The 25,778-nt window shown below is 44.1% G+C and overlaps 2 protein-coding genes across 9 annotated transcripts; both read left to right on the forward strand.

Annotated features, from left to right (window-relative positions):
• The first annotated feature begins 1,785 nt into the window (after window positions 1–1,785).
• On the forward strand, window positions 1,786–4,222 carry LOC120822973 (DNA damage-inducible transcript 4-like protein). 2 transcript variants are annotated; one of them, XM_040182982.2, is made up of 3 exons: window positions 1,786–1,942; window positions 2,171–2,393; window positions 2,949–4,222. In XM_040182982.2, the coding sequence occupies exons 2-3, from the start codon at window positions 2,303–2,305 to the stop codon at window positions 3,437–3,439; spliced, it is 582 nt and encodes a 193-aa protein (XP_040038916.2). In that variant the 5' UTR covers window positions 1,786–1,942; window positions 2,171–2,302; the 3' UTR covers window positions 3,440–4,222. The 2 variants fall into 2 exon arrangements, with proteins under 2 accessions (XP_040038916.2, XP_040038918.2); XM_040182984.2 differs by having other exon boundaries at window positions 1,854–1,942; window positions 2,130–2,393.
• Window positions 4,223–7,790: 3,568 nt separating this feature from the next.
• Window positions 7,791–25,701, forward strand: spag17 (sperm associated antigen 17). Of its 7 annotated transcripts, none has more exons than XM_040182090.2 (49): window positions 7,791–8,069; window positions 8,553–8,693; window positions 8,969–9,028; window positions 9,179–9,313; window positions 9,464–9,632; window positions 9,850–10,032; window positions 10,172–10,356; window positions 10,545–10,691; window positions 11,856–11,916; window positions 12,038–12,156; window positions 12,347–12,544; window positions 13,168–13,272; window positions 13,451–13,601; window positions 13,694–13,903; window positions 14,039–14,076; window positions 14,175–14,291; window positions 14,419–14,573; window positions 14,716–14,825; window positions 14,911–14,981; window positions 15,265–15,522; window positions 15,741–15,855; window positions 16,018–16,152; window positions 16,642–16,752; window positions 16,897–16,952; window positions 17,373–17,475; window positions 17,693–17,844; window positions 17,949–18,063; window positions 18,202–18,356; window positions 18,584–18,728; window positions 18,855–19,327; window positions 19,438–19,623; window positions 19,808–19,944; window positions 20,148–20,278; window positions 20,474–20,604; window positions 20,689–20,877; window positions 21,288–21,401; window positions 21,614–21,665; window positions 21,759–21,849; window positions 21,966–22,016; window positions 22,342–22,435; window positions 22,525–22,630; window positions 22,836–22,875; window positions 23,002–23,081; window positions 23,512–23,648; window positions 24,152–24,330; window positions 24,569–24,629; window positions 24,736–24,883; window positions 25,277–25,431; window positions 25,507–25,701. In XM_040182090.2, exons 1-48 carry the CDS (start codon window positions 7,965–7,967, stop codon window positions 25,408–25,410), a joined length of 6,339 nt encoding a protein of 2,112 aa, XP_040038024.2. In that variant the 5' UTR covers window positions 7,791–7,964; the 3' UTR covers window positions 25,411–25,431; window positions 25,507–25,701. The 7 variants fall into 7 exon arrangements, with proteins under 7 accessions (XP_040038024.2, XP_040038028.2, XP_040038029.2 ...); XM_040182094.2 differs by having other exon boundaries at window positions 20,474–20,598; XM_040182095.2 differs by having other exon boundaries at window positions 20,474–20,598; window positions 20,692–20,877.
• Window positions 25,702–25,778: the final 77 nt, after the last annotated feature.

Genomic DNA, 25,778 nt, shown 5'->3' on the forward strand with positions numbered 1-25,778 from the left:
AGGAGCTGCGGATAAGAGTTGGACACCAAATAAACATGTTTCAGGCGGTGAGACTGAAGTGTTTTCTTCTCCTTCAATGTGAAACGCATTCTCAAGATTCTTCATTTAACAGAAAACATTTAATCTGATATCATTTAGTTTGAATATACAGTGCAAAATGTGGGCGGCTGGGCCCGATTGAAAGTTTTCTCAGCCACTGCAGTGACCTTTTATATTTAACACAAATTTAGGTCAATATATATATAGGTCAAGATATTGAGACCTGATCTTGTGCGTTTTGAACCGTGGTCTCAACACCTGATCCAGAAGCATGTTCTTTCTTGCAGTGGAGAGATGATCAAGCAGCCGATATTGTTTTATTGATTCTTTTCAGGGTATTGTGAATACAATTTTAATCAATGTAGCACATATTTCATCACAGTTTAAAGACAAACAAGAAAATCAAATATTTTTACATTTCCTATTTACACCGTAATAAAGAAATATATTCACATTAAAGCTGCCAACTCCAATGTCAAATGTGTCAAGCAAATATCAATATTGCGTATAACAAAGGTCTTGCTTATCCAGCCCTTCACACAGCATATGTCTGCATCCACAAAGGCAGTTACACTTGCTAAAACATGTGACTTTTTTCAGAGGCATATCTAGTTCTCCCCATGTGACTGGAGGAAAGCTCTCTCTCTCTCTCTCTCTCTCTCTCTCTCTCTCTCTCTCTCTCTCTCTCTCTCTCTCTCTCTCTCTCTCTCTCTCTCTCTCTCTCTCACTCCTCCCCGTCCACTGGATTCCATTCCTGGGGTTGAGGGTGTCAGATCCAGTTACTGGGAGAAAACTTCTGTTGAGACAGTGGATGATGAGGGACAATGTGCTGATGAGCGGGACAACTGGGATGAGTGTTTACCTGCCGAATGTACAAAGGCATTTAAATACAGGAAGATGCAATTATAACGGGCTGAGCGGCTGCTTCCTCCTTCCTTGTAACAGGCAACATTTGTCTTTTGTTTCAGACATCCGTTTGGGAAAGAGGTTTTGATTATTTTACACATAAGTGCGAGCCCGCCTGATGTGAAAGCAAATAAGTATGGATTACATTCTCTGGGCTTCTAATTTTTTGGGATGTTTTTTCCAATGGCAACCACTAAAAAAGCGTTGGCTATTTGCCGCCACCTCTTGGATTGGAGTGTGAGGTTTCCTACGGTTTAGGTCAAACTCCCTGTTTCATGCTTTAGGCAAGAATTTACTATATTTGGTATAGAAAATAGATTAGAAGGAAAAATGGCCATTTTCCAAAACCATATAATATCAAGCCTCTGGGAGAGAAGTAGTTGTTCAATGTTGTTCAAAGAATACGTTTTGTCAATGCATAAGAAGTTAATTTTGGATTTGAGTTCAACAATCTTTTTTATCTAAATTATTACCACATGATTGTACTTCCAAACGTTACTAAAGACAAAACTAAATTTTATGATGGACGCACAAATAAAATGTTGCTTTGGTCAGCAATCCACAATATTACAAATTATATTTATTTATTTATTCATGTCTGAACACACTATAACATTGTGAAAGAATACTGACTAAGATGTAAGTGTTTGTTCCATGTGTTTCAGGTAGATTCATTCCAAGGAAAATCCACATTTCAAAGCACATAACTTTACTAAATGAATCCAGAAAGTTACCTCGTCCAAGTAGCAACACAAATATTCTCCCCAGGTATTGGCCAATTATTTCTTTCTATCGCTCTTTCGTAGCCAATCGGAGAAGGGCTACCGACAGGCGCGCTGTGATTGGTCAAACCCTCCCGGTCAGCTGAGTTGAGGAAGCTATAAATCCTCCTCAGAACTTCAGCCGGCTGCAGTGAATATGTGTCCGAAAGGCAAATAGCGCTGTATTCATTTATATCTGTCTAAACTAACGTATTCTGCACTAAATAATATTTAAGGTAAGTCATTTATTATACGGAGCGAATGGCTGCTAGCTTGAACATGAACAGCTACAGAAACGCTAACGTTAAGTTAGTTGTCTGTTAATGTGTGTGTGGGGGGTCCGTTGTCTTCTTAAGTGCTAACATTCGCCTATTCGTCTTAAAGGGATAACATTACCACATGTGAACGGTTCCCCTTTTCCAGTGCGCAAATCCATCTCACCGAGCCCCCTTTGTCTCTTAAAGAAGTAAAAACAAAAAAGCGACCGTTGGCTGTGACGCTGCTGCTGCTGCTGCTCTCCGTCGCTGCGCAGCCTGCTCGGCTCCAACCACTGGACAACATCTGCCCACACCTGGAGACACATCCACGCTGTCAGCATGGTCGCCACCAGCACGCTGAAGACCAAGAGCAGCGAATGCATTTCCGAATTGGTTGACCGAAGATATGACCGGGCTTGCATTGACAAAGGTAGGCGTGCTGGATTGTTCGGTGTGTGTGTGTGTGTGTGTGTGTGTGTGGATGACCTGCTAGCTGCTGGATACTTCATGTTGTGTGCTTGTTTACCCCTGTGTGGTGCATGGCTGCAGCAGTGTTGGAGAAGGGAGGGGAGGGGAGAGGAGAGAAGGAGGGGAAGTCAACAGGATGAAGTCATCCCTTCAGCCTCGCTTCACAACAGCAACCTGTGTACGATGGCCACATCGACGCTTTGTATTTCTGTCTGAAGCCGTGTTCTTGTGCTGTTTTAAACGTAGACTCTGATCGGTTGTTATTCACGTGTTTTGCACGGTTTGCTGGTCCGCCTGGGATGCGTGTCCTCCTTTGCCCCATGTGTTGACTCCTAATCCACACAGTGCAAACAGAGGAGGGCGTGAAAGCACAATAAACCCATCATCACTTATTAGATAACAGTTCATTCGGTTTGAATAAATCGTATGTGACTATTTTGAGTGCTGGTCCTTTTTTATTGGCAGAGGTATGTTCAAATACCACCTCTTAACTCTTCAGCTTTCATTGTTTTCCCAGAACTTGACTTCTGGGATCACTGCTTGGCCGAACCCCAGAGGCACGCAGATGTGGCCGAAGACCGCAGCTGTCAACAGCTGGCCAAGATGTTTGAAGACTGCCTGTCTCGAGCCAAGAAGACTACGCTGCACTGCTCCTCCGTTCTGGTGCCGGAGAAGCTGACTCGGCGGATCGCACGCGAGGTCCTGCGGCTGGCCGCCTGCGAGCCCTGCGGCCTGCGCGGCTGCGTCCTCTACGTGGACCTGGAGCTGGACAAGGGCTGCAAGCGGCTGGAGCGCATCGCCTACGACGCCACCGTGGTGCCCACCTTCGAGCTGACGCTCGTGTTCAAGCAGGACGGCGCCGCCTGGCCCAGCCTCCGGGACTTCCTTTTCATGGGAACTTGCTTCGCCCCGACGCTTAGGCACGTACTTAAACTGAGTCCAGGCTTCCGGCTGGTCAAGAAGAAGCTGTACTCCTCCTCGGCTGGTACCGTGGTAGAGGAGTGCTGAACTGTGGGAGGGATTAGGGCGGGATATCGGGTTTCCTTGTGGGTCAACGCACCTCTGGCCGAATGCAAATGACACTCTGGTGGTGTCATGTTTTCTGCAGTGGACTTGTACAATACGATTTGTCAGCTTTACTCCCAAGTAGCCAGTTGGTTCAGGTTTGAACTTTGGATGTGAAGTAGAAAATCTTGTATGCAAACTGCCTGATGGTTCTTTGTCTGGGTTCAGTGTTTCTAGTCCATTTTTTTTTTTTTTGGTTTTTAATCTGCACAATTGTAATATTCTAGCTGCTCAAACACACTTTTGGAATTCTAAATTCTGCAGATGAATGTAAAACAATGTTCTGGTCAACACGTTTGAGAGGGACATACTGTGGGTACACTTTAGTTAAAGACACAAGCCACTTTGTTGACACATCGGTTTGTCTCCCGTTGAATGTGTTCAGCAGCAGTAAACACGCCTGGGCTTCAGTGGGAGGCTGAGATCTCCTCTTTGAGGGGGCGGGGGGGGGGGGGGGTGCGTATGTAGCTTGTTGTGTAATGATGTTATTTGGGCGCAGGATGTTTTTTTTAAGACTGAATGTCTTATGGAGATGCTGCTGTCACGTACGCTCCCTGCTATAGGGGAATGCAGATGCCTTAAATGTCATAGAAATGTACATTTCTCTTCACTATAAGCTGTTTGTATGAATGTAAAAGTTTTATTGTATTTTATACCCCCCCATACCCCGGACTTGCTCAAGAGCCTTTAGAGACTATTAAATAGATGGTTCATACAAATGTAAAAGCTTCTTTGATTTTATGGAACTTTTTAAGTCTGACTGTTCTTTTTGAACTTCCTGTTATAGCAAACTGTCTTCTCTATTAGACAATAAAAAATAAAAAAATCCTAACCTGATTTCACATTTGTAGACTTTAAAGTCGAACCGACATGACTGTGTTTGTATATTCTGGAGCGATGACCAAGCCAGTAGTGGGCAGACAACAGTGCTACAATGCAGGCTTTCTAAACTGGGACAACAAGATCTCTAACAGAATGCTGTGGTTGTCATGTGTCCTCCGGGCTAATGTAACAAAAGAGTTTCCCTCTGGCCATCATGGAGGCCACCGGCGGTCATTGTAGAACCACTTTGTAATGTTTGTTTGCATAACTAATTCATAGGAACTCTCCTTTTGGCTAGATCTAACATTTCCAGCTAGGGAGTCTGAGTCAATTTCTGCTCTTGGCGCTATTTCTATTCTTTGTAATATTTTATTGCATCCCATCTGTTCCAAGGCTGAGAAAAGGTAAGATTGCATATACGTAGCTGCTGCCAAGGCCGTTTCTATAAGCGCTTACCTGCAGAGTTTGTGTGGCATTTCGCTCACCGTCTACAACGGAGCAGTTTCCATGGCGATTGTGAGCCTCCAGTTTGTCAGCTGCACAAATGAGATCTTGACAAACTGAAGATTGTGGCACTAGTACGCAACACGTGTGGTCATTTTGTGCGTGCGTTGCATGATTTAAGGCAAGCGTAATTACACCGGCTTGTTCCACGTGTTGATTGCATAAAGGTTCCACCAGTCCTACTGTCCCGTCATTCACGCACAAACAATTGGCCCGGGCCCCATGGTTACAGGAGCTTAATGGCAGAAGCACATGATCTTGTGCAAGATGCATCCCTGTCATTGTGGGGGGGGGGCGGACAAAGCACCAGTGATGACACTTGGTGTCACGTGTACCAGCCCTAGCTTGACCCCCCGCCTTTCCCACAGCTGTGCAAATGTGGGTCAGCAATACCAGTTGGCTTTGGGGGCCCGCAATATTTGGGCGGAGAACCAGTGGTGAATATCATAAACTACGTATTGCAGAATGTGTTAGCTGAGAATTTGTCAGACCTTTCAAAAGTAATGAAATGTTCAACCCGTCTTCAAATATCCACTATATCGGGAATCTTCAAGTGCAACATTACAGTATGCTGTGTGTACTGAAGCAGCTCAGTCGTGAATCTGTTGACTGTACTCGAGGTTCTCTGTGTTGACGTGATTCATCTCGAGTCGCACGGCGTGGGTTTCAGCCGCTGTGAAACGGGGGCTTGACCGCCACAGCTGCGGAGCCGATCTGACTGAGCACAATGATTGTATCTGGCCCCGGTGCCTACGCAGCACACTGGGGAGCCATGACAACCTACCGACGTTTACCAGCTTTGAGTCCCTCTCCCTCCCCCAGGAGCCGTCTTAGTCACTGGATAGGCCTGTTTGTTCCCCCGAACCATGTGGCCGTGATTCCATTTTTTTCCATCTGACCCACCAGTGGGATCCGATACGTTTTATCCGACTTCAATCCTTTTTGCCTTTGGATTATCATGTTTTCTATTTGTTAATTTCCAGGATATTCCCAGCCGATCTCATCAGACCTGGCTTTCTTTTTTTTTTTTGTACCTTTTCAAATATCTGTCCACTCTGTATGCATCTCTAGCACAGTATAGAAATAGACCCCTGTTCACTCATTCACTATTTCCACTTGGCGCCAGGTGGCCGAACACGGACTGATGTTCAGTTAGTTGCTGCCCTGTGAAACCGTGGAGCACGACATAGAGCGAGCCAACATTCCATGTAACTGCAATCCAAATCCAAATGCAGTTTTCAGGTATGGTGACTTTGCAGTGGTCTCGAGCTGCTCTGACAAGTACACATCCAGAAAAGGCTCCACTCCTGTAAAAGTGTGTCTGGTAAACATGAGCTTGCTCTTTGCTCACTGCACCCAGTAATTCCCAGTAATTGAAATACAAATCTTCTTCTGACGCTGCTGCAGTTTGAGCTGGCACCATGTGATGTTGGTGAGTGGAATTTAAAATCCACTTTGCATTGCCAAGTAGCAAGTAGTAGCATGTAACACCTTAGCACTGGGGGCAGTCTGACATAGGAGTAGTTTGTTTTTCACCATTATAGGCATTTGGTATCGAATTTGATCCGACAGCACAGAAGATTCGTCCGGCCATTCGGTGTGTTTTCCTCACAGCCTTTCGGCCTTCACAGTTATTTCAGTGTTTTACACTTTATGGACTGTTGATCAACTTGGTATTTGAAAGAAGTCTGACCCTCCCATCATCTAAACCCGGCATTGAAATGTTTGCGAGCACATGATTCAGAATTGGTTACAGCAAGGGGTCATAGATACCTTGTGCTGATGGGTGCAACACTGCGTAAAAGTACAGGCGGGAATTCGGTGTCTTATGTTTTATTTTACTCGATTTTACATGTGATCTTAAATAAAACATTGCGACATCCATGGAACATATAATAGCCCCAACGGATGATGCACACGTTTAACTGCAGGGTATTCTGAAAAAAACAAGGATATTTTGAGATGTTGCTATGCTATTTGCAGCAGTTTGCGAACAGTTTGCGAGCAGCTTGCTGCTTGGGTGAAATCGTCTTCAAGACAATGGCCCCTCCTGTTGATAGAACGGCTTGATTGGAAATGCAAAGATTTTTGTGCATGAACTTCTTTAGAACAAGCTGTATAGCAAGAATTCTTTAGCCGTGATACTTTGTCAACAGTCGAGTGTCATTCCATTTTTTTTGCATAAATAGACAAGAGATAGCTCTGCATACTCCAAAAAAAGCTGCTATCATGGTGTACATTATAAACTACGATACAAATCTCTCAGAAACACATAAAATAAACAGCCAGTTTGAGCCTTGATGATAAAGTGCATCTCCGCTGTCAATCTTTCCGCTGGGTTGCACAGACACTCTGAAAGTTAAACAGGAAGTGCTTTAGTTGGAGCGACAAGGTTTGTTTTTCCAAAGACGTTTTTTTACAGTAAGGTTTAACATGACAGTCTTTCCAAATCGCAGTTTAAATCTCATTTTAATAACAGAGTTTTCATTTGTAAACTTAATTAAAAAAAAGTGATGTCGTAAGTCATTTAATTGTTGCCTAAGAATTTAGGAGCAGTAAAGTAGTTACGACCCCTTTCACACCTGCCTCTTCATTATCATTAATTTAATAGTTAGTTAAATGTATTTTACTTCAATATTCCCCTAATAAGCATCCAAAATGTTCCTTTCTTTAAGTAAAACCTGGACTCCTCTTTTCGAACAACACACAGAATTGTGAAATTATATGCAAACTGTAGGAGAATGTTTTCCCAGCAAAATATCAGTCACAGTTTTTCAGACATCGTACTGCCATCTAGTGGTGAAAATAAATATTAAATATGCCACTTCCAAAAATGATTTCATTGCTGATAAGGGATATTCAATATTTACGAACAAAAGCATGTATTGTATTTTTTTTTATAACAAATACTTTATTTTATTTAAAGCGAAATTACTTTGTTTTGACAGTTTACAGGAAATGACTTGACACTGTCGTCGATGCGGTTGCCAGGGAAACACAAACACCTGCCAGCGCTAGTCGACGATTGACTTGTTACTTTGAACTAACGTTCGCTTTATTTGATAACTCTTAGACTATTTTACCTGTGTATTCCTATGTTTCCTGTTTTATTTTATTTTAAGTGTATTGTCACTGACTGTAAATGCCACCAAAAGCAAGTAAAAAGGGCTCAGCCAAGAATCTTCCAGCAGCGACACTTTTCAACAAGAACTGGGAGGCTGCTCTCACCAGAGCTCAGTTTGAAGAGGTCTGTTGTCTAATTAACGGTTAACTGATGTCTGTCTTGGTCGGTATTACATAAATAATTCGTTTGTTGAAAATATTTCCTCTAATCACACAAATTGGAACTTGTAGAAGCGTTTCTTCCGGTTGCTGGTAGCTGGCAACAATGTCTATGGACGTGTTACATCTTTTAGTTTACGATAGAGAGAATAAATTATCCTCTAAACGGCTTTTCGATATAACTTTAGTACCGTCTACAATGTCACATTTTCCGGTGATAATATTCTGCCCAACATACTTCTTGCGGTAAAATAACCATAATTATAAGTATATATATATATATATATATGTTGCATTAAAAACAGTGACCCTTTGAGCTTTTATTTTGAAGGTAAGAAGTCTTAACCGGAAGCGTTCGTTTTTAGGTTTAAATCAACGCAACCTGTGCTGAATGACTTAAACAATGAACGCGTGCGTTATCGCTGTGCTGTCGTGATGCCCTGCACAGGAGTCATGGGGAGCCTGCGTGTCTCTGGTGGTCGGCGCGAGCCCAGAGGACGAGGAACTGACCCGGGAGCTGTCCATGGCTGCTCAGAAACCAGTACGCAAACGTTTCACCGTGTTGACCCGGGACAGCACCTTGGCAAAGGTATGCTGAGTTCGGATCAAGTTTTTATAATCTATTTATTAACATAAGTCATGCTGTCACTGCAGTACTGGATCTAAAAAACGAATGTAGCTTATTAATAAGCTGAACGGAACTTGGCACTGATGTTGTCATCTCTATTAATCTCGTGTGTCTATGCTTCTCCATACTCTATATTGGGTTATCCACAAAATCTCTCTTTTTAATTTTTTGTTCTAATCTACATATTTGGTCGCCCTTCTCGCTTTATTGAAAATGTTCTCCTGCCATCATAACAGATCAATGAACTGGGGAATCCCAGAGCAAAAAAACCTGAAGTCGTCCCCACGTTCTATGAGGTAAGCCTGGGAATGAGAGTTTTCCACTATGCTGTGTGTGTCTATCATTGTGTTGTGATTGTCTAATACAAAACCCTGCGTAATTTGTGTGCGTGTGTTTCTATGTGCTGGCTTTGTTCTGGTCTATTTGTCTATTCGGGTCTTGTGTAGGTAACAGAGTCTGCTAAGTCGCTGCTGGATGCTGGAGAAGAAATTGGTTGTGATTTGATGGCAAAAATACTGAAGTTTCAGCTGCTACAGATCAAAGCCGATGACCAGCAGAGGAGGGAAGCTGAGCAGCTTCAGGTTGCAGTTGCAGTATTTCTTGCATTGAAGATAACTTTTGAAGTATTGATAATACAGCTTATGATCTAAAACATAGCGGATGGGTTCATTTGATTCTATTAGGGATTTCTTGTGTGCAATTCCATCGATTTTTGTCCACATCTGTTTAAGGCTGAGGAGGAGGAGAAGACGAAGGCCAATCCTCCCCCTGCGAGCAACGAGAAAGGTGGGCTCAAGGTCTCAGACAAAAAGGGAAAGACGGCGCATTCGCCTGTGGGAGCTTCAATGAAGAAGACCAAGCTCAAACGCAGGGACGATATTGAGCCTCCAAAGTATATCAGTAAGAAAGAAGATTAAAAAAAAGCCCAAGTAGTGAGAAAACACTACATACTACTCCTTTGGCTACCACCTACTGTACTTCTATACTATATATGTACAGTATATATATATATATATATATATATATATATATATATATATATATATATAAAATGTTGTTTGTTTGTGAGCGAGCAGTAACTCACTCTATGTGTTGTGTTATGTCCTTCTGGGCGTAGATGACGAACCACAGGACGGCCCTCAACACTACATCTTGCTGCTGGGCTTCTACCAGCCCCACCTGATTGGGGCGCTGGATTCCATTGGTGTACATGTAGCCACTGTGATAAAACTGTGTTCTGTGCACACGCTAAAGCAACAAGATGCGCTGAGTCAGGAGTCCTCTCTGTCTTTGGATGCAGGTGAAGGGCCCTCAGTGGTCAGGATGCACTTATTATTATTATTATTATTATTATTTTACATTTATTCAAACTCCCCAGGTGATCCCTCATCCGTGTGTTGTTGTCAACATTGCAGTGTCCTTCACTGTGTTTGTCCCAGGAGCCGAGGTTCAAAGCAGTGTAGAGCTGGTGGCGCAGGCCGGCCAGGTGGATTTATTCTGGTCAGGTCTGCGAGCAGTCCTGGACAGCGGGCAGCAAAACTCCAAGCTGCATGATGTGGCTCAGCTCAGCTACTCCGTCCCAGCTCTCCGGACCCCCACCCCCACGCAGGACCCCAAAGCGGAAGTGAGTTGGCAGACGTTTGTCTCATGGATCTATTCCCATGAAGCCGGCTACGTGTCTCCAATCTTGCATTGTTTGCTCAGCGTTTACAAGGACTGAAATTCTTAACTGCCTTCTGTTTCCTGTCAGTTTTACATTCTTTTGTGATTAGAACACGAAGCCTAATCTGTATGTGGGTGCACTGTGTCCAGCTGGAGATGGGAAGCCAAATATTTGATGGTGTTGCCAATCTCCTCTATGACTGTCTGGACTGGCGCAGGCAACATCAGCACTACCTGAACAACTTAAAGCTCCTCAATGTCCCTACTGTTGTTGGGTCACATCAACACCCTGCAGAGGTACACCTATACATGCATGTCATTCAGTAGAAATTAACTCCAAGGCTGCAAATAAGGTAGGTTTTTTTATTATTCGTAGTAGAGAAAGGCTGCATTCATCCATCTTTGTGTTTTGGACAGCGTTTCCTTAGAGCCAGTGCTATAAGTCCTTCAAATTTCTAACTGTCCGACCAACAGTCCATAACTCTGATTGATTTTTACCAAGGAAAATGCAAACACATTAGCTTATGAAAAGCCATTGTCAGTGAATTTGTAGCATATATTTTGTCACTATCATAACGATTGGCACATGAAATTATTGCCAACCGCATTTGGTTTTCATGCAGCATGGAATATCATGAATTATCCTGTCACATAGGTCAGCATTAAATCCTTTACATTGTCCTTGAATGCCCCCTCGTGGCAGGATGAAATAGTCCAGCTTGTTATCTGCTGCCATCACGTCGCCCCACTACACATTGAGGCACCGGCAGTCAGCGAGAGAGACCCCAATAACCGCTCTGTGCTGTTTTGCAGCCTTGTGTGCGTTTTTGCTGGTGATTCCCTACATTGTAATAAGTGGCCTTATTCTTTTGTTTATGGAGAATTTAGTGGCCTGAGAGATCCTGTGTCATAAGTCATAAGACTGTAAGTCTTCACAAATAATTCTGATGAGGTTTTAGAATAACAGTTTTTTTCCATGCTCCTTAATAAAGCTGAAAGTGATTTAGCTTTGGATTCCGTATTGGAGTTTGAGGCATCTCATCCTCCGTTCACAGATATCGATCTGAACACAGTGTATGACGGAGTGTGATGCATTATGTGTTTCTGCTAGTTAGTAAATAAAAGATAAATAATAAATCACCAAATGATGACTTATTCTACAGGTATTACCGGACTCGTTTATTACCGTGATTGCAAAATAAGTTAAGCAACTAGATCTTAATGAATCGGTAGTTTGGAGGTCTGACTATCTAAAGACCACACAGACACACACTCACACACAAGCACTGTACTCACACAAATAAGCACACTAATTAAACAGCGTTCATCCCTGGAGCCTGGTTCTGGTTTTATTGGCCTCATTCAGTGTAATTTAAAGTGGACTTCCCTAGTACCCATTGAACCATAAGCATGTGGCTTGATATTGATGGAAAGTATTTCTTCTTTGTGTGTTTTGGCCAGATTGTGGCAATGCCACGCCCCAAAAATAAATCCGGGCTGGAGGAAAGGCCCGCAGACCGGGGTATGACAATCTTTTTTTTTTTTTTATTTGTTTTTGGCTCATCCTTATGTGTCCTTTTTTTTAACGACTAGAATGCCAAACTAACATCCCTGTCTTTCTCTCGTCTCCCCTTTGTGGACAGAGACTCAGCGGCCTTCTCTCTCCCCGGAAGTGGACATGCGGTACTATTGCAACCTCCTCAACCTGGTTCCCCCTGAAGCCTGTTCTGTGCCTCTGATCATGCACTGTGTGTTGGAACAGGTCTGTGTAGCGTGTGTTCATCACTGTCTTTGTAGAGACATCAGCAAAATGTATGTGATGTATTTGCAGCTCGGACTGTGGCAAAAACTTGATATCTGTGTGTTGAAATGATAGGTGGGTCCATGTTTACCATAAAGTCTGTGTAGTATGAACTTTGCCCCCCCCCCTACTTAAACATTTGTGTGTTTAGGTGGTGATTTCAACAGAGCAGTCTTCATCCACCCTGTCCTGTGTGGATGAGGCCAAACCTCACAACTGTCCCGGGTTAGCCGATCGGCTCGTCGGCTTCATGCTCCAGAGCTTCCTGCCTCTCGCACACACAGACGCGGAGAAAAGCCACATGTTTAATGGTTTGCTGACAGCCACACAGAATGAACAACACAAGAAGGTACAGTTGCCTTATGCGGATGGATGACAAACATACTACATGTACAAAAAATGAAATATTTATCAAGCCAGCATGTAAGAGGGAATGGGATGCGTCTTTGCTATTTTTCTGTTTAATCAAGCAACACTAGAGGGCGGCAGTCGGCCTCGGAGACTTTGCTTGGTTCAGGTCCCAACAGGAACGAGCATGGATACTAGCTGGACAGCTGCCAGGTTTGCTTGCCGGGTGCTGCCAATGTGTCCTTGAGCTGGTCTCCCCCTCTGCCCCAGATACCGGGGGGGGGGGGACAAATGCAGAGGCTATATTTCACTGTGTGCTGTTAAATATGGATTTTACATTTCACGAATGCTTTCCACCGTAAAGGGCACCATGACTAAACATTCAAACCCCTGTATATTTTGTGATAAAGTTTCTGGTTAACATCAAGATCCCCTCTAATGATCTCATTGTTTTCTAAAATGAGAGTTCCCAGGATGGTGTTAAGGTTCACGTATGCAAATTCTCCATAATGATGACATTTATTGTACCAAAACCCTCTGAGCTGGTTAGGACGTGTTACGTTATATATTATTTTTCTTTTCTTTGAGACTTATTTGTTTCTATTCTGTTCTCTTTTCTGTTAGAGGCTTGTGGAGCAGTTTGGAATAGAGGGCACGCAGAAGAAGTCTGAGCACCCTCTGGTCATTAGACACCATGATAAGATGGCAATGCGCTTGAGGGATATTAGGGCAAGTAGATTTTTTTATTGTTTATGATTTCTTCTTTTATTTGCCCTCCATGGGCAATTTCCCTTCATGGTTCCAAATAGTCTGTATATTTTATGTCCCATTGGTCCCATTCTGACCGTATAGTTATTAGATATGTCTGTATACTGTGTGTGTGTGCATGTACATGTGTCCCTCATAGGCGGTCCAGGGTTTTGATCCAGCCGAGGTGGAGCTGTCCATGATGAAGAGGTCTCCTGTGTGGGGGCTGATCCAGTCTGTGGCTCGCCCAAGAGACAGCAACTCCAGCTGGATGGCAATCAAACAGCAGCTACAACACTACTGCACAGATGGTCTGAAAGCAGCTACTCAATATTTTCGTGCCTGATGTAAATTGACTTGTTGCACTAGTTTTGTAATATCAGGATGTCATGAAATCCCACAGAAGTTGTCTCCTGGCCGGAAGTGGAGCGCTTGATTCATCAGAGCGTGTTTGAGAGTATGCCACTGACGCGGCTGGACCCAAACGGTGTACTGCAGAATGCTCCTGGACCAGTGGGAGCACTGAACCCAGCAGAGCAGCAGACCCCCACAGTGATCCCCTGGGACAGCCCGCTAACCTACGCTAAACAGCAGTGTACGCTACAAACTGAAGGTCTGTTTCTACGTTCATTTCTTAAAGTATAACACACAGTGAAACGTATTTAAGAAACTTGATTGCTTCTCCCAACTGTATGTAAGACAATGTACTACTTCGGTGGCATACCCCATCATTTCATTTCAACTGTAGGACCGACATTCGTCACTGAAGATCCCGATAACACCGAGGTATTGTTTGTTCATACTGCCGCAGCTGCTCTCATTTTTTCATGCTCCAACAAAACAAGAACTCTTTCTCCCTGTAAAGAGCTCTGATTTTTCTCTAGCAGATGAGCGGGAGAGCCTGTTGCCAGCTGGACCTAAATGACATTCAGAGTAGTCGGCTGAGATCTCTGTTTGATTGGCACTATACGGAGCACCACAGCGCCTCCATCCTCCCACAGGTTAAAACACCATGCCAACATTCTTCCACCTAAAAATGCTAATTGCTGAATTGGAAGCTCTTGCATATTCCCTGTTCTGTCCATTGAACCCAAACAAATTTGAGGGGTTTTTTGTTGTTATTTGTAGGTACTCCAGTTAGCATCAGATGAATACCGCTGCATGGACACTTTCAGAGGAAGTCATAACAACATCCTGTACATTTTTTGTCACAATCCAATGAGCACTAATCGCCAGTGCAAGGAGTTCTGGGACGTCACCCTCCATACTGATGTCAAATTCAGGTCAGAGTGCAAGTCCACATTTTCAGGCATTTCTTTCTCACAGGACATGAATAGTAATCTATTATTTCATATGTGACAAAGCCAATACAAGCTTATATGGTTGCATATATAATCTTGAAATGTCCCTGTTATCTTTGGATAGGAAGTACCTGGAACACGTGGCAGATAACATTTCAGACTGGACCAAAGAGGAAGAATTAAAGAGAGAGGCAATGCAACTCGGAGATCTCAGCCTTCCCGCGGATCCAAAAGGTACTGTAGCATCAACAAAAATCTCTGTCAATATCCCTCTGATTACAACTGCAGCATTACAATGCTCGTTTTCTTCCTGGATTAGAAGAAAATGCAGCAGATTGTGCAAAGGACAGGGGCATTCTGGAGCCAGTCATCAGAAAAGGCTCCCTTAAAGTGAGTACAGACTCTGTTCTGGCCTTTCAGCAGCAGTGCAGTAACTCTTTGGATCCTTTCCAGAAATCTGCTGGGACGGCTAAATTAAACCGCGCCGTGATTGAGTTTCCATCAGTTGTTATAGAATCTCGTAATGGTTGCACGTTCTATAGAGCTGACCAGTTAATGGATCATCTACTGTGCAACTACTTATCCCTAGTTAGTCAGCTCTCGCGCTGGAGGCACTTCCTGGCCTGGTCGGCAATGGTCGTGTTTGGATATTAATGTATGCATGACTTCGCAGGCCTGGAAGTTGGAGCAGGAGCAGCTAAAAGAGGAGGAGATGGCCAAGAAATTGAACAAGGAGAACGCTCCGAAAAGCAAGCAGCGAAAGGAAGAGACCATGTCGACGGACGGCAAGAAGAGTAAACCTTCTAGCCCCAGGAAGAGCGGAGCAGAGGGGGGCGCAAGCTCAGCCAAGAATCCCACAAAGTCCATTACTACCACGGAACACGGCGTGAGGGAAGACAAAGAACTGCATCAAACAGAGGAGCCCTGCAACGTGAGACTAGCACTTTAACACTTTATTCTTAAAATATTTCTGTCTGGCGGTATTTCGTTTCCTATACCACCAATCATCCTGTGTACATGCCTGTGTAGGAGGTGAAACATAACTGGGTCCACAATTACCTGCACATTTAATCAAAGATCGATGCTGAAAAGTCATGATAGTAACAGCGTGTGTGTGTGTGTGTGTGTGTGTTTTCTTGCCTTGTGAAGCATTTCACAGGCTACAGCATGGCAGGAAGGTTGATTCATGTGTCAGGTCGTTGCCAGTACCTTTTCCCTTCAGATGGAGGACACATCACTGTGGAGAATATCCGCTATGTGGAAGGTATTGAGAGGCTTTTGGAAAGTGTTTAAGGCACAACACATACTTGCTGCGAAAATGGGAAAGTCTAGATTTAAATGATGCTGTGAAAAAAAGAGATCTTCCTCACTGATACCTAATCAGGATTTTCCACATAAGCTCGTTCTTTACCGGTGTCCAATCCAGGTTCCAGCCTAATGAAAGTAGCGGTGAAGAAGGATGGCCACCATTTCTACACGCACATCAATCAAGTTGTTTCAGAAAATCCGCTCCCTCAGTCCAAAAACAACGATGCCAATGGTAGAAAAGAAGATTTGAAAGGTAAAGATGCTGATCATACTACAGACATTTAGCATCACCCTTAGAACTAGGAAATATATTTGTTTATTGTCAATATTAATATAAAGGCTAAATATTATGGGTGTATTTCTAAGGTTTCCAAGGCATTACAGTAAAGTGATGTAATTGTATAGCGCAGTAATTCTATCCACATTACAGAGGATTATCTGAAAGTTCTTCATGAAAGCAACAGTGCTCAACCTTCGAATATTGTTGCAATATCAATATCGAGGGGTTCATCTAAAAATAAAGTGATATTTGATTTCCTCCAAATTGCCCAGCACGTTTTATAATTTCCGGATTCTTATCCCATCCTCTTTTAATCCTCAATTGTTGGTGACAACCCTGCCAAATTATAATGAAGTTTCTCTCTCAATGCTGTTGCATGCTTCGTGCAAATTTAACTTGATTTCACATTTTGAAACCGTGTGTGTGTGTGTGTGTGTGTGTGTGTGTGTGTGTCCTTTTCAGCGTCCGAGCCTGTGGAGATGAAAAGAGTAAAGCAGGGCTCCCTCTCTGCAGTGTTGGACAACGGAATCCGCCTCTCATACAGTTTCTATGGTCCCCGAGGAGAATACAGAGGTGTTGCACTTATAACACACAAGTTTTGTTAATATTGATGTGTATTTAAAATCAATTTGACTCAAATTTTGTAACGAGTTAAACTCCATACATTTATTCACAGTGCAGGAGGGTTTACTGTGGTTCTGTTTTGTGACGTGCTAGGGAGTCCACAGGAAACCACGCAAGGACCCCGAGTGACCCTCGCCCAGCGCTCCAAGGTGACTAACCCGGATCTAATTATTTTCCAGACTCACAGCCTCGGTTCCAGGTTCCACATTAGCACATGAATGCATCATAGACTAGAGAGGGGGAAGGGAGTATTCAGTTATCATGGTCAAAACCTTTTTCCCGGGATATTGCGCATAATTTGTTTTATGGATTGTGATGATACGTTTACTTAAACTGTGTAGTATTACTAATACCTGGTCTTGATTTCATTTAAATAGCTGCTCCATTGCTCTAAATGTGTACATAGTCAACATTTTTATAATTTCTTCATAAACGTATTAAATCCATGAAACCTCAATATGAAGTAGTGAAAACCATCTGTGCTTCTTGTGATGATTGTATTCCTGTCATCACTGCATTGCTCATACAGTTTAGTCCGTGTTCATTTCTGTGTGTATGGTTGTGTGAAGGCGAGTGAAGGCCAGCCAGCATCGATATCGAGTCCATTCAACAGTCTCAACTTGTCTGTTCCTAATGGGCTGCTGCTGCAATTTCTGCGCGAAGATGCCAAAGGTCAGTGATGCCCTTTCTCAGGAATGTCAATCATCCACAGGTGTGTGTGGGCGTATCTTCACAAGTGCAGTTCAACAAAACTTCATGTGTTGCTATGCGGGGACAGTAACAATGAAGTGAAATGGCCCTAGATTTGTACATCTTTTCTAGAACTATGTTCCCATCATTGACTCATTCGCACGCATTTATTCCATTCGTTTTGTGCGTTTGTCCTCAGATGAGCAGGCTATGTTGGTGAAACAGGGCTTTCCTCTTCATGGTGGGGGAGGTGTGGGTCAGCCTCAGGACCCTTCCCTCTCCAAAGAACTGTCCCGCGTTATCACGGGCCAGGGAGCTGTGATCCGATATATGAGAGACGGGACCACAGAGGTAAACGTTCTGCACACACGCTCATATGTAAAGGCATGAAATTACAGCAGGTTGTGACATTTTACTTTTAAAAAGTAGAACTAACTCTATTATGGCCACTGCAGGTTCTGTTTGCAGATGGCTCAGTGAGTTTCAGCCAGGAGTCTGGTCCGGTGTGGGTTCCCGACTCTGAGGTCGATAAGGAAAACACTTCTCAAGAGCCTGAGGACAACAAGAAAGGTCAGAGTGCAACACCGGTGAATGCAAAACAAAGATGACCAATGAACACGATGAGCCCCTTGCTGCGAAGACAATTATTATTGCTTTCAATGGCACAGTGACAAACTGCCATTGCGTGCTGTGTGTGTGTCTATACAGAGCAGAGCGTCGAGAAGCAGCCTGATAATCAGAGAGGCTGTTGGTTAACAATGACTCCATCTGGAGCTCGCATCCACACTGTGGGGACCACCCACAAACCCATACCCACCACGCCTCTTCTGGCCTTCAAGGCGACTGACCCCATCACCCATGAGGTCAGAGTGCAGTATTTCTCCCGACTGTCTACAGTTTACCAGTTGTCTCCATTGTAGTGATCATTTATCCAGGGTTTTTCCAATGAATCCGACATTATTATTTTGATGGTAATGTTCCAAAAGTGTTCTGGTTGTCAGAGCGTCTCACATTTTGTGAATTTCTTAAAATGCTTGTTATCGCTGGGAAGAGCCCTTCAGCTTTATCTCGGCATGCGCTCCTGTGTCAGGTGATGCTGAGGAGGGAAGATGGGATGGCTTCTGTCCAGCACCCGGACGGATCCCGAATTGTAGAACATGCAGACGGAACCAGGATCACAAGTTTCTATGAAGACAGACCACCGAGCACACTGCAACATTTACTGCTTCACACAGGTGACCAGCATGCAGTGCATACACAGGATGGCAAAAACAGAGAATAACATTGGTTGATTTTAGTGACGTAGCAAAAACACTTTGAACTAAGTGGAATTCTTTGATCTGACCTGTGTGTCTTTCCAGGGGAGCACCCTGAGAGTGTGACCTTCAAGTCACCTTCTGAATGTGCATGCGGCAGCACTGAGTGTGTGTGTGTCACCTGCTGTGCGGACAGCAATACCGACACTGCGCACTCAGAGGATATTTGTGACGGTGCGGTGGATTTGAGCGAGGACAGGGCAGGGGGAACGCGTGACAACGAGGGTACCGGACCTGCTCATACACAGGACCGTGTTTGTGAGCATGTGTGTTGGGAAGGAGAAAGCGGTGTATGTAAGAACGGTCAGGAGAGCGTGTTGGCGGAAAACGCCTCGGCTCAGAATGCTAAGAGGGGCGCATGTGCAAGCCGTAAGGGGAGTGTGTCTACCAGGGAACGGGTGGTGTTGGTGGAGAAGGAGGGCTGCCCCACCGTGGCGATGTACCCCAAACAACACGCCGCTCACGTCTTTTTAGCTGACGGAACTGTCGTCACTGGGAACAACCGAGGAGCCTATCAGGTGGGGGGTTTACTCCAAAAGTCATGTATGCGTTTTGTAAGTGACGTGACGATGATTACAAAAGTGTGGGTTGGTTTGTTTGTGTGAATGTGTATCTCTGTACGTCCAAGGTGTTCCCATCCAGTGCGGGGCTCCTGCACATCCAAAGTGATGGCAAGTGTGTGTACTCGACTGACTCCCTCATCACCCCAAGTCCAAAGGGTCGCACCCCACCAAACCAACCAGGAAGCTACACCATGAGCCACACAGACGCAGTGGCCTGTGACATCACAGACCCCGACGGGAACCACTTCCAGGTGTGGATTATAAGAAGGGCTGGAAGGGGATTGGGAGAACACTGAGAGACATCGATCAAAGAACTGAAGGCACACAAGATTTTGAGAGGGATTTTGAGAGAGCCTGTTACAATAGTCACTGTGAAATATATAATAAATAATATCATATTATCCATTAAATATTGGGTGTGTGTGTATGTCACAGGTGATGGAAGATGGACAGTTATCAGTGTTGAACTGCAGCCCTGCTCCGAGCTCACTTGCACAGAATGAGGAGGAGCCAGAGGAAGAGGACGGAGAAATGGCTGAGATGAACGTAAAACACAGAGAACATTGTCCCAGGTGGGCTAATATCTATCATTCCACTATTCATGTGTTCTTAATTTATCAGAACATTTAGTTTGAGCTGTATTTTCCTCCCTCTAATGTTGCTGCAGGTCCAAAATAGTATGTTTTGCATGATTACAAAGTCAGTAGTAGTGAGACAACATTTGTTGTTGATGGCAGAGCCGCAGAAACGCTGTAAACGTCATCTTGTGTTCCAGGCTGTTTGTGGTGCACGAGGATGGATCAGGCAGTGAACTACTGAGCTCTCAAGTTGTAGAGGAACTGCTTTACCAGGCATATTCCGACCCGACCATAGCACTGCAGAAAGAACCACTGCCGGACACACAAGGTGCCCTGTCGAACATCAGAAAGAAAGAAAGAAGACCAAGAAAGATAATACTAAACTAATATACACTGTATAATAATACTTTTCATTATCTATCATCTATGTTTTTCTCTTTCTATTATCTGTCAAAGGAGGAACAAAGGCAGGGGGAGCCGTCTAAATCTCCAGAGAATAATGTGACATATTTGACTGTTTCAGATGAGTTTGGCATTACCATCTTGAAGCCCAGCCACTGGTCCCAGTGGTTGCTAGGGAAACAGAACCCGGACTTTACCCCGCCCAACCTCAGAAACCGCAGCTGGCACGACTTCCCTAGAGTAGAGGTACAGGTGCGAACAAATACACATGTTGTACGAGTCCACTCAGGGCCAAACGGCGACGTGTTCCACCCTCTCCCTTTCCCCCGATCCCAGAAGAAGAGCCCAGGTTGTCCATTTGGTGCTGATATGGGACGAGGTTTGACTCTAATAGACCGGTACAGAGGTTCTGAGGCACAGCGGCAACCTCTCCGAAGGTGCCCTGAAGCCCTGGAGATGAGGGAACTGCACCAGCACCGACCATTCACCGCCTGGCTCAAAAACACCGTTGACACACGACTGAAGGTAAAAACAAACACATGTGGTTTGTGGTCACGGCCCTCGGTGCCGTTGCAGTCAAAGGTTTTGCTAAAATGAGTAGGTACAAATGATATACTGAGATCAGTATCCATCTCGCTAGAAACTAATGGAGAAACAACACTTTCAGAAGCACTAAATATCAACTCTGATGAACCAATTTGTGATGAAACAGTCAGAATACATTACTTCTTGATAAGGCATGAATACTGAAGCAGATTCACACCAGCACGACATTCAACAAAGCCTCAACCGTGGTGGTAATGTGATTGTTGGCTCTGAAACCTCTCGCTGTGTTATTTGTGCTGTTGATGTAATGTGGTGTGTAGTTTTGCTTTTAGCGTAACATCAGGTTTTGGGGGAGACCGACAAATGTTGAAAGTTGGCGTTGATTGCAGGAATACATTGAGAGTCTGCTGGTGAGGGAGCAGCTATCAGAGGAGATGGAAGTCAAAGACCCTCGCTCTCAGGAGGAGAGTGGTCAGGCCAGCAATCTGCTCAATCTGGTCCTGGTCAGCGCACACACACACACACACACACACACACACACACACACACACACACACACACACACACACCGTATGAAGCACTACTGATATATTGCCAGATCCCTACTTTGACTGGTATGATACGACGAACAACAGGATGTTATCAGAACGCTTGCCCCACTGCATACTGAAATAGCAAAATATGAACGTTGTATTATTCTTTCTGTATTTTTAAGTCTTTTGCAGAAGAAGAGAATGCAAGTCACATCTTTGACAAGAGGACTCCAGGTGGGTGACTGCTTGTTTTACCGAATGAAGATAATAATGGTGCTTTCAAGTTAAAGATGAAAATGTTCCAACTCCTTCTGAGTGCATCCACAGTGGACATAGGCGATCTGTACAGCCAAGGAGTCAAAGACCCAATGGAGCAGTCCAATATTTCAGAAGACGCCGCTACATCATCCAGTGACAGGTTCGGAGATTAAAATGCCATGCATGAATAGATCATGTAACGCTCCCTAAAGTGACTGTTTTACCTGTTCAAGTAAGTTAATAATGTATTAATATCCTCCTAAACTATTCTCTTAGTTTAAGTGCTGAAAAGGAGTCAAAATGGAGCGAAAGGCTTACACAGTACAGGTAAATGTACAGTTGATAACTCGTGCATGTGTGCAAAATATTGAGAAGGAAGTGTTTCCCGCATCCTGACCAAAAAACTACTAGTCACCTATGTGACCCCGCCCACCAGTCACAGCACACATGTGTTGGTCACATTGGTGTGAGTTAATGGTGTAAATGGCTGGTAGCTTTCATCTTCTGCAGTTATTCTCATTTTCAAACATTTTGAGCGAAAATACAGCAGCTTCTGCATTACAACTGAAAGGGTGTTGGTATATATAGAGCAATAGTGGGGAAATGATGGGACTATCAACTAGACATTTTTTTGTATGCTTGTGTGCCTCAGGCATGAGATGTGTGAAGAACGGGCTTATAGAGAGGCTCTGAGGAAGAAGACTGTTGTTCCTTTTTTCCAGCCAGAAAATATCCAATTATATCAGGTACTGTGTGGTTTCACTTCAATTCACTATACATCTGGATTTTCTTGAATTGATTCAACATCATCACATCACTGTTGCTGGTTTTCCAGAATCTGCTGCAGCATCGAATGCCCAACATGAGGAGCTCAGACATGGATCTCCCTGCAAAGTCCTGCAGCACTGAGACTTTCCTGAAAGATGTCTCACCAGAGAAGAGTGAGTTCTCATTCTATCAAGATCCACTTGGAGCTGCTAAAAGAAACTCAACTTTAGAGCCGTCCTGTTGGGAATCGGTACAGAGAAACCCGGGACAAATGGAAGAGAATTTTATAGCAACTGTAGTGGTGCATAACATCCATTAAGTGCTGGTTCAATATTATGCTTAATGTATAATATTCTGTATTTGTGTTTGCAACTGCAGCCCCACGGCCCTTAAACTCAACACCATCTCAATCGGCAAGGTAAGAAAGACGATGTTGAGAACTATTCCCCCCCTCTGATTTTCCCTGAATCAAAACTCTTCTGTTTACTGAATTTGCTTGCCTAAGTGATCACATTTGCTCATAAATACACCCTGCCCTCTCCAGGGGTTCTGCTCTTAGTGACGCAGGAAGAAGTGACAGGATGCTTGAAAAACGGCCGACCAACTCCACGCCTCAGACTGCCGGTTTGTTCCCCACCTTTTTCTCCTGTTTTATATTAAAATGAATTCCGTAATCAGAATATCGCAGGGACATTGAGGGCATAGTCTTGAATCTATTTAAAGCATCATCAAGAAAGGGACATTAACCCGTCCCATTTATTGGAAATCACGGCCCGAAAAAAAAAAAACATTACTTCCAAAACCTACTCCTCTGGTTCGCTTGGGGGTGTCTGTCCCCAAGAAATGTGAGTGATTCTCAGTCATTGATTTCCACATAACTTCCAACTCAAGTTGGTTGTTATGTAGGTCAGGTCCACTGAGCACTTCCCAAAGCCACGAAAGGATGAATGACTGTGTCTTTGTGTGTGTGTGTGTGTGTGTGTGTGTGTGTGTGTGTGTGTGTGTGTGTGTGTGTGTGTGTGTGTGTGTGTGTGTGTATCTGTATCTGTGGTAGGTGAAAGCAGTCGGAGGGGTTCAACTGGGCAATGGAAGTCTGTCCTGGTGGATGTGACTGGAAAGCCCCGGAGGACTAAAGTCAGACTACCAACCTCTATCCTCGGCTCGAAACCTTGCAGCGTCCCAAATCAACAGGTAGCCAGGCCTGGAATTGCTCGATAATATTTTACTGCAACATATCTCTGGAAAATCGCTTCTGAAAATGTTATTCATGTGAATGTTGAAACTTAGTTGAATTACATTAAAGGATAGGGTTGGATTGTTATGTCCACTTTTGTGCGGTATACTGTTATAATCTTTATCTACACACTTGGATCCATTCACCATACGCTTTATTTGTTTATTTCTGTCTAAAGCTGTTAGTTCTGTAAACTGTTGAAATGTTTGTTGGTTCAAGTTATGTTATCTATGACTATTAAAGCCCCAAAGTGACACCTACAGGTGCTGATGTGCTACTGCAGCACATGCTTGAAGAAGGACTTTACTGTGTTTCTGCACAGCATTAGGCCCTGAATATCCTACCCTATCGAGCAATTTTCAAACATCTAATACCTACCTGTACACACGCCTCTCTCTCTACCACTGTTTGTCACACACCCTGTTCACACATGCATTCACACATCACGTTGTTATTGAAGTTCCTGGCAGTGGAGGAGCCAGTGAGGAGGAGGTGTCGAACTATTTCTCTGACGGATCCAAGTGTCGTAGCGAGGGGATTCCAGCTGCTTCCGTCCAGTGTGGACTTTGGCACAGTGCAGGAGGGAACCTCTTCTGCCATTAATGTGGTGGTGAAAAACGTGGGTGTGGACACATGCAGGTAAGACATCAGAATGAACGGGTGGAAAAATAAATGCATTTAATAATGTAGGCTCTGAAACGGCGAAATAATGAAAACCTTGTTTCACTTCAGTTGCAGCGTTTTATCTCGTTTCATATGTCCTTTAGCATGTCGGAAATAAATGTGTTCTGTGGATAGGTGGGTCACCTTCAGGTCCAATGGGAAAACCATTAACTATGAATATTTGTGGTTTGTTTTCAATCCGTCCCCCTGCAAGGTTTTATGTGAAACAGCCTCCTCCTGCTACGGGCCTCCGGGTCCTCTACGTACCCGGGCCTGTAAGTTCCCGTCTGGATGCAATAATGAATTGCATATTCAAGTTCAGTTACTAAAAGTTATAATTAGTGTTGAAAACGTACACATGCTGCGCGTCTGGTTCTCTAGGTGGCTGCAGGTTTGCATGTCGAACTGCAGGTTCAGCTGTTTGCCATGAGCACAGTCCAAGCAGGAGAGGTGGAGCCAAAGAACAACATCTCCCAGGACATCGTCATCCGCACAGAGACGGACATCCTTTACCTGCCCGTCACGGCTAATATCCTTTGAGCATCGTCGAAAAGGGGGTTTTCCCCTCGAAGAATTTGACAGTATATTTTGATATTTAGTATTGGTTTAGAGAAGAAAGGAATCCTAATAATACATTGTGGGGATGTGACCCAAATCGCTTGGTATTAAGCTGGTTTGCATTGACCTACAAAATAGTAACCTGAAAACGTGGTCTGTCTCTTTGTCAAGCTTTATTTTCAAAAAAATTTGTAATAAATACCAAAACGTATTAATTAATTATTGATTAATTATCAACCGGGTGACATAATAGAGCTAATTTAATATCCTCCGAGGAAGGAAACTGTGAATGTGTAATTGAGGCATCCAGCCTGCAGGTCTTCAGATGGGAATGTACAGGGAGGATGTTCTTTAACGATATCACCCATCCTTCCTGAGAGCTTGTACGACATATGGCTTAAGGGCCACGTTGGCGCACACAACAAGAAAGGCTCCAGGCTCCGTCAACGGTCTCCAGTCAGAACCGCGGGCCGCTCAGACGACCTGTCGCCCTTCTGACCGGTCCTTCAGCAAACCAGGGTCCGTATCTCGTCCCGTAGACATCTCTCATGTGGATCGAAGCACCTGAGGCAAGCTTTTGTTTGTGCATTTCAGGAGATCTTAAATGCAGCGGCCCTCTGTGTGCAACAGGCTCCACATCACCAGACTCCTGTCAGATTTCACACCATTCAAGCTGTCGTCCCATCGTCAACTCTGTTATTGCACAAATATATATGTAATCATTCAAATAGATGTATGCCTTTTCCAAAATACAAGTTTTCAACAATAAAAGAATATTATCCAGGAAAATGTTTTGCTCGTGTTTAACCTTAGACGCGTTAAGCGCGTGCCCGTCAGCGTCTACCTCCGCGGCCGCGCTGTCGGCC

The sequence above is a fragment of the Gasterosteus aculeatus genome, chromosome 7 (genome assembly GCF_964276395.1).
Source record: "Gasterosteus aculeatus chromosome 7, fGasAcu3.hap1.1, whole genome shotgun sequence".
Classification (NCBI taxonomy): Eukaryota; Metazoa; Chordata; class Actinopteri; order Perciformes; family Gasterosteidae; genus Gasterosteus; species Gasterosteus aculeatus.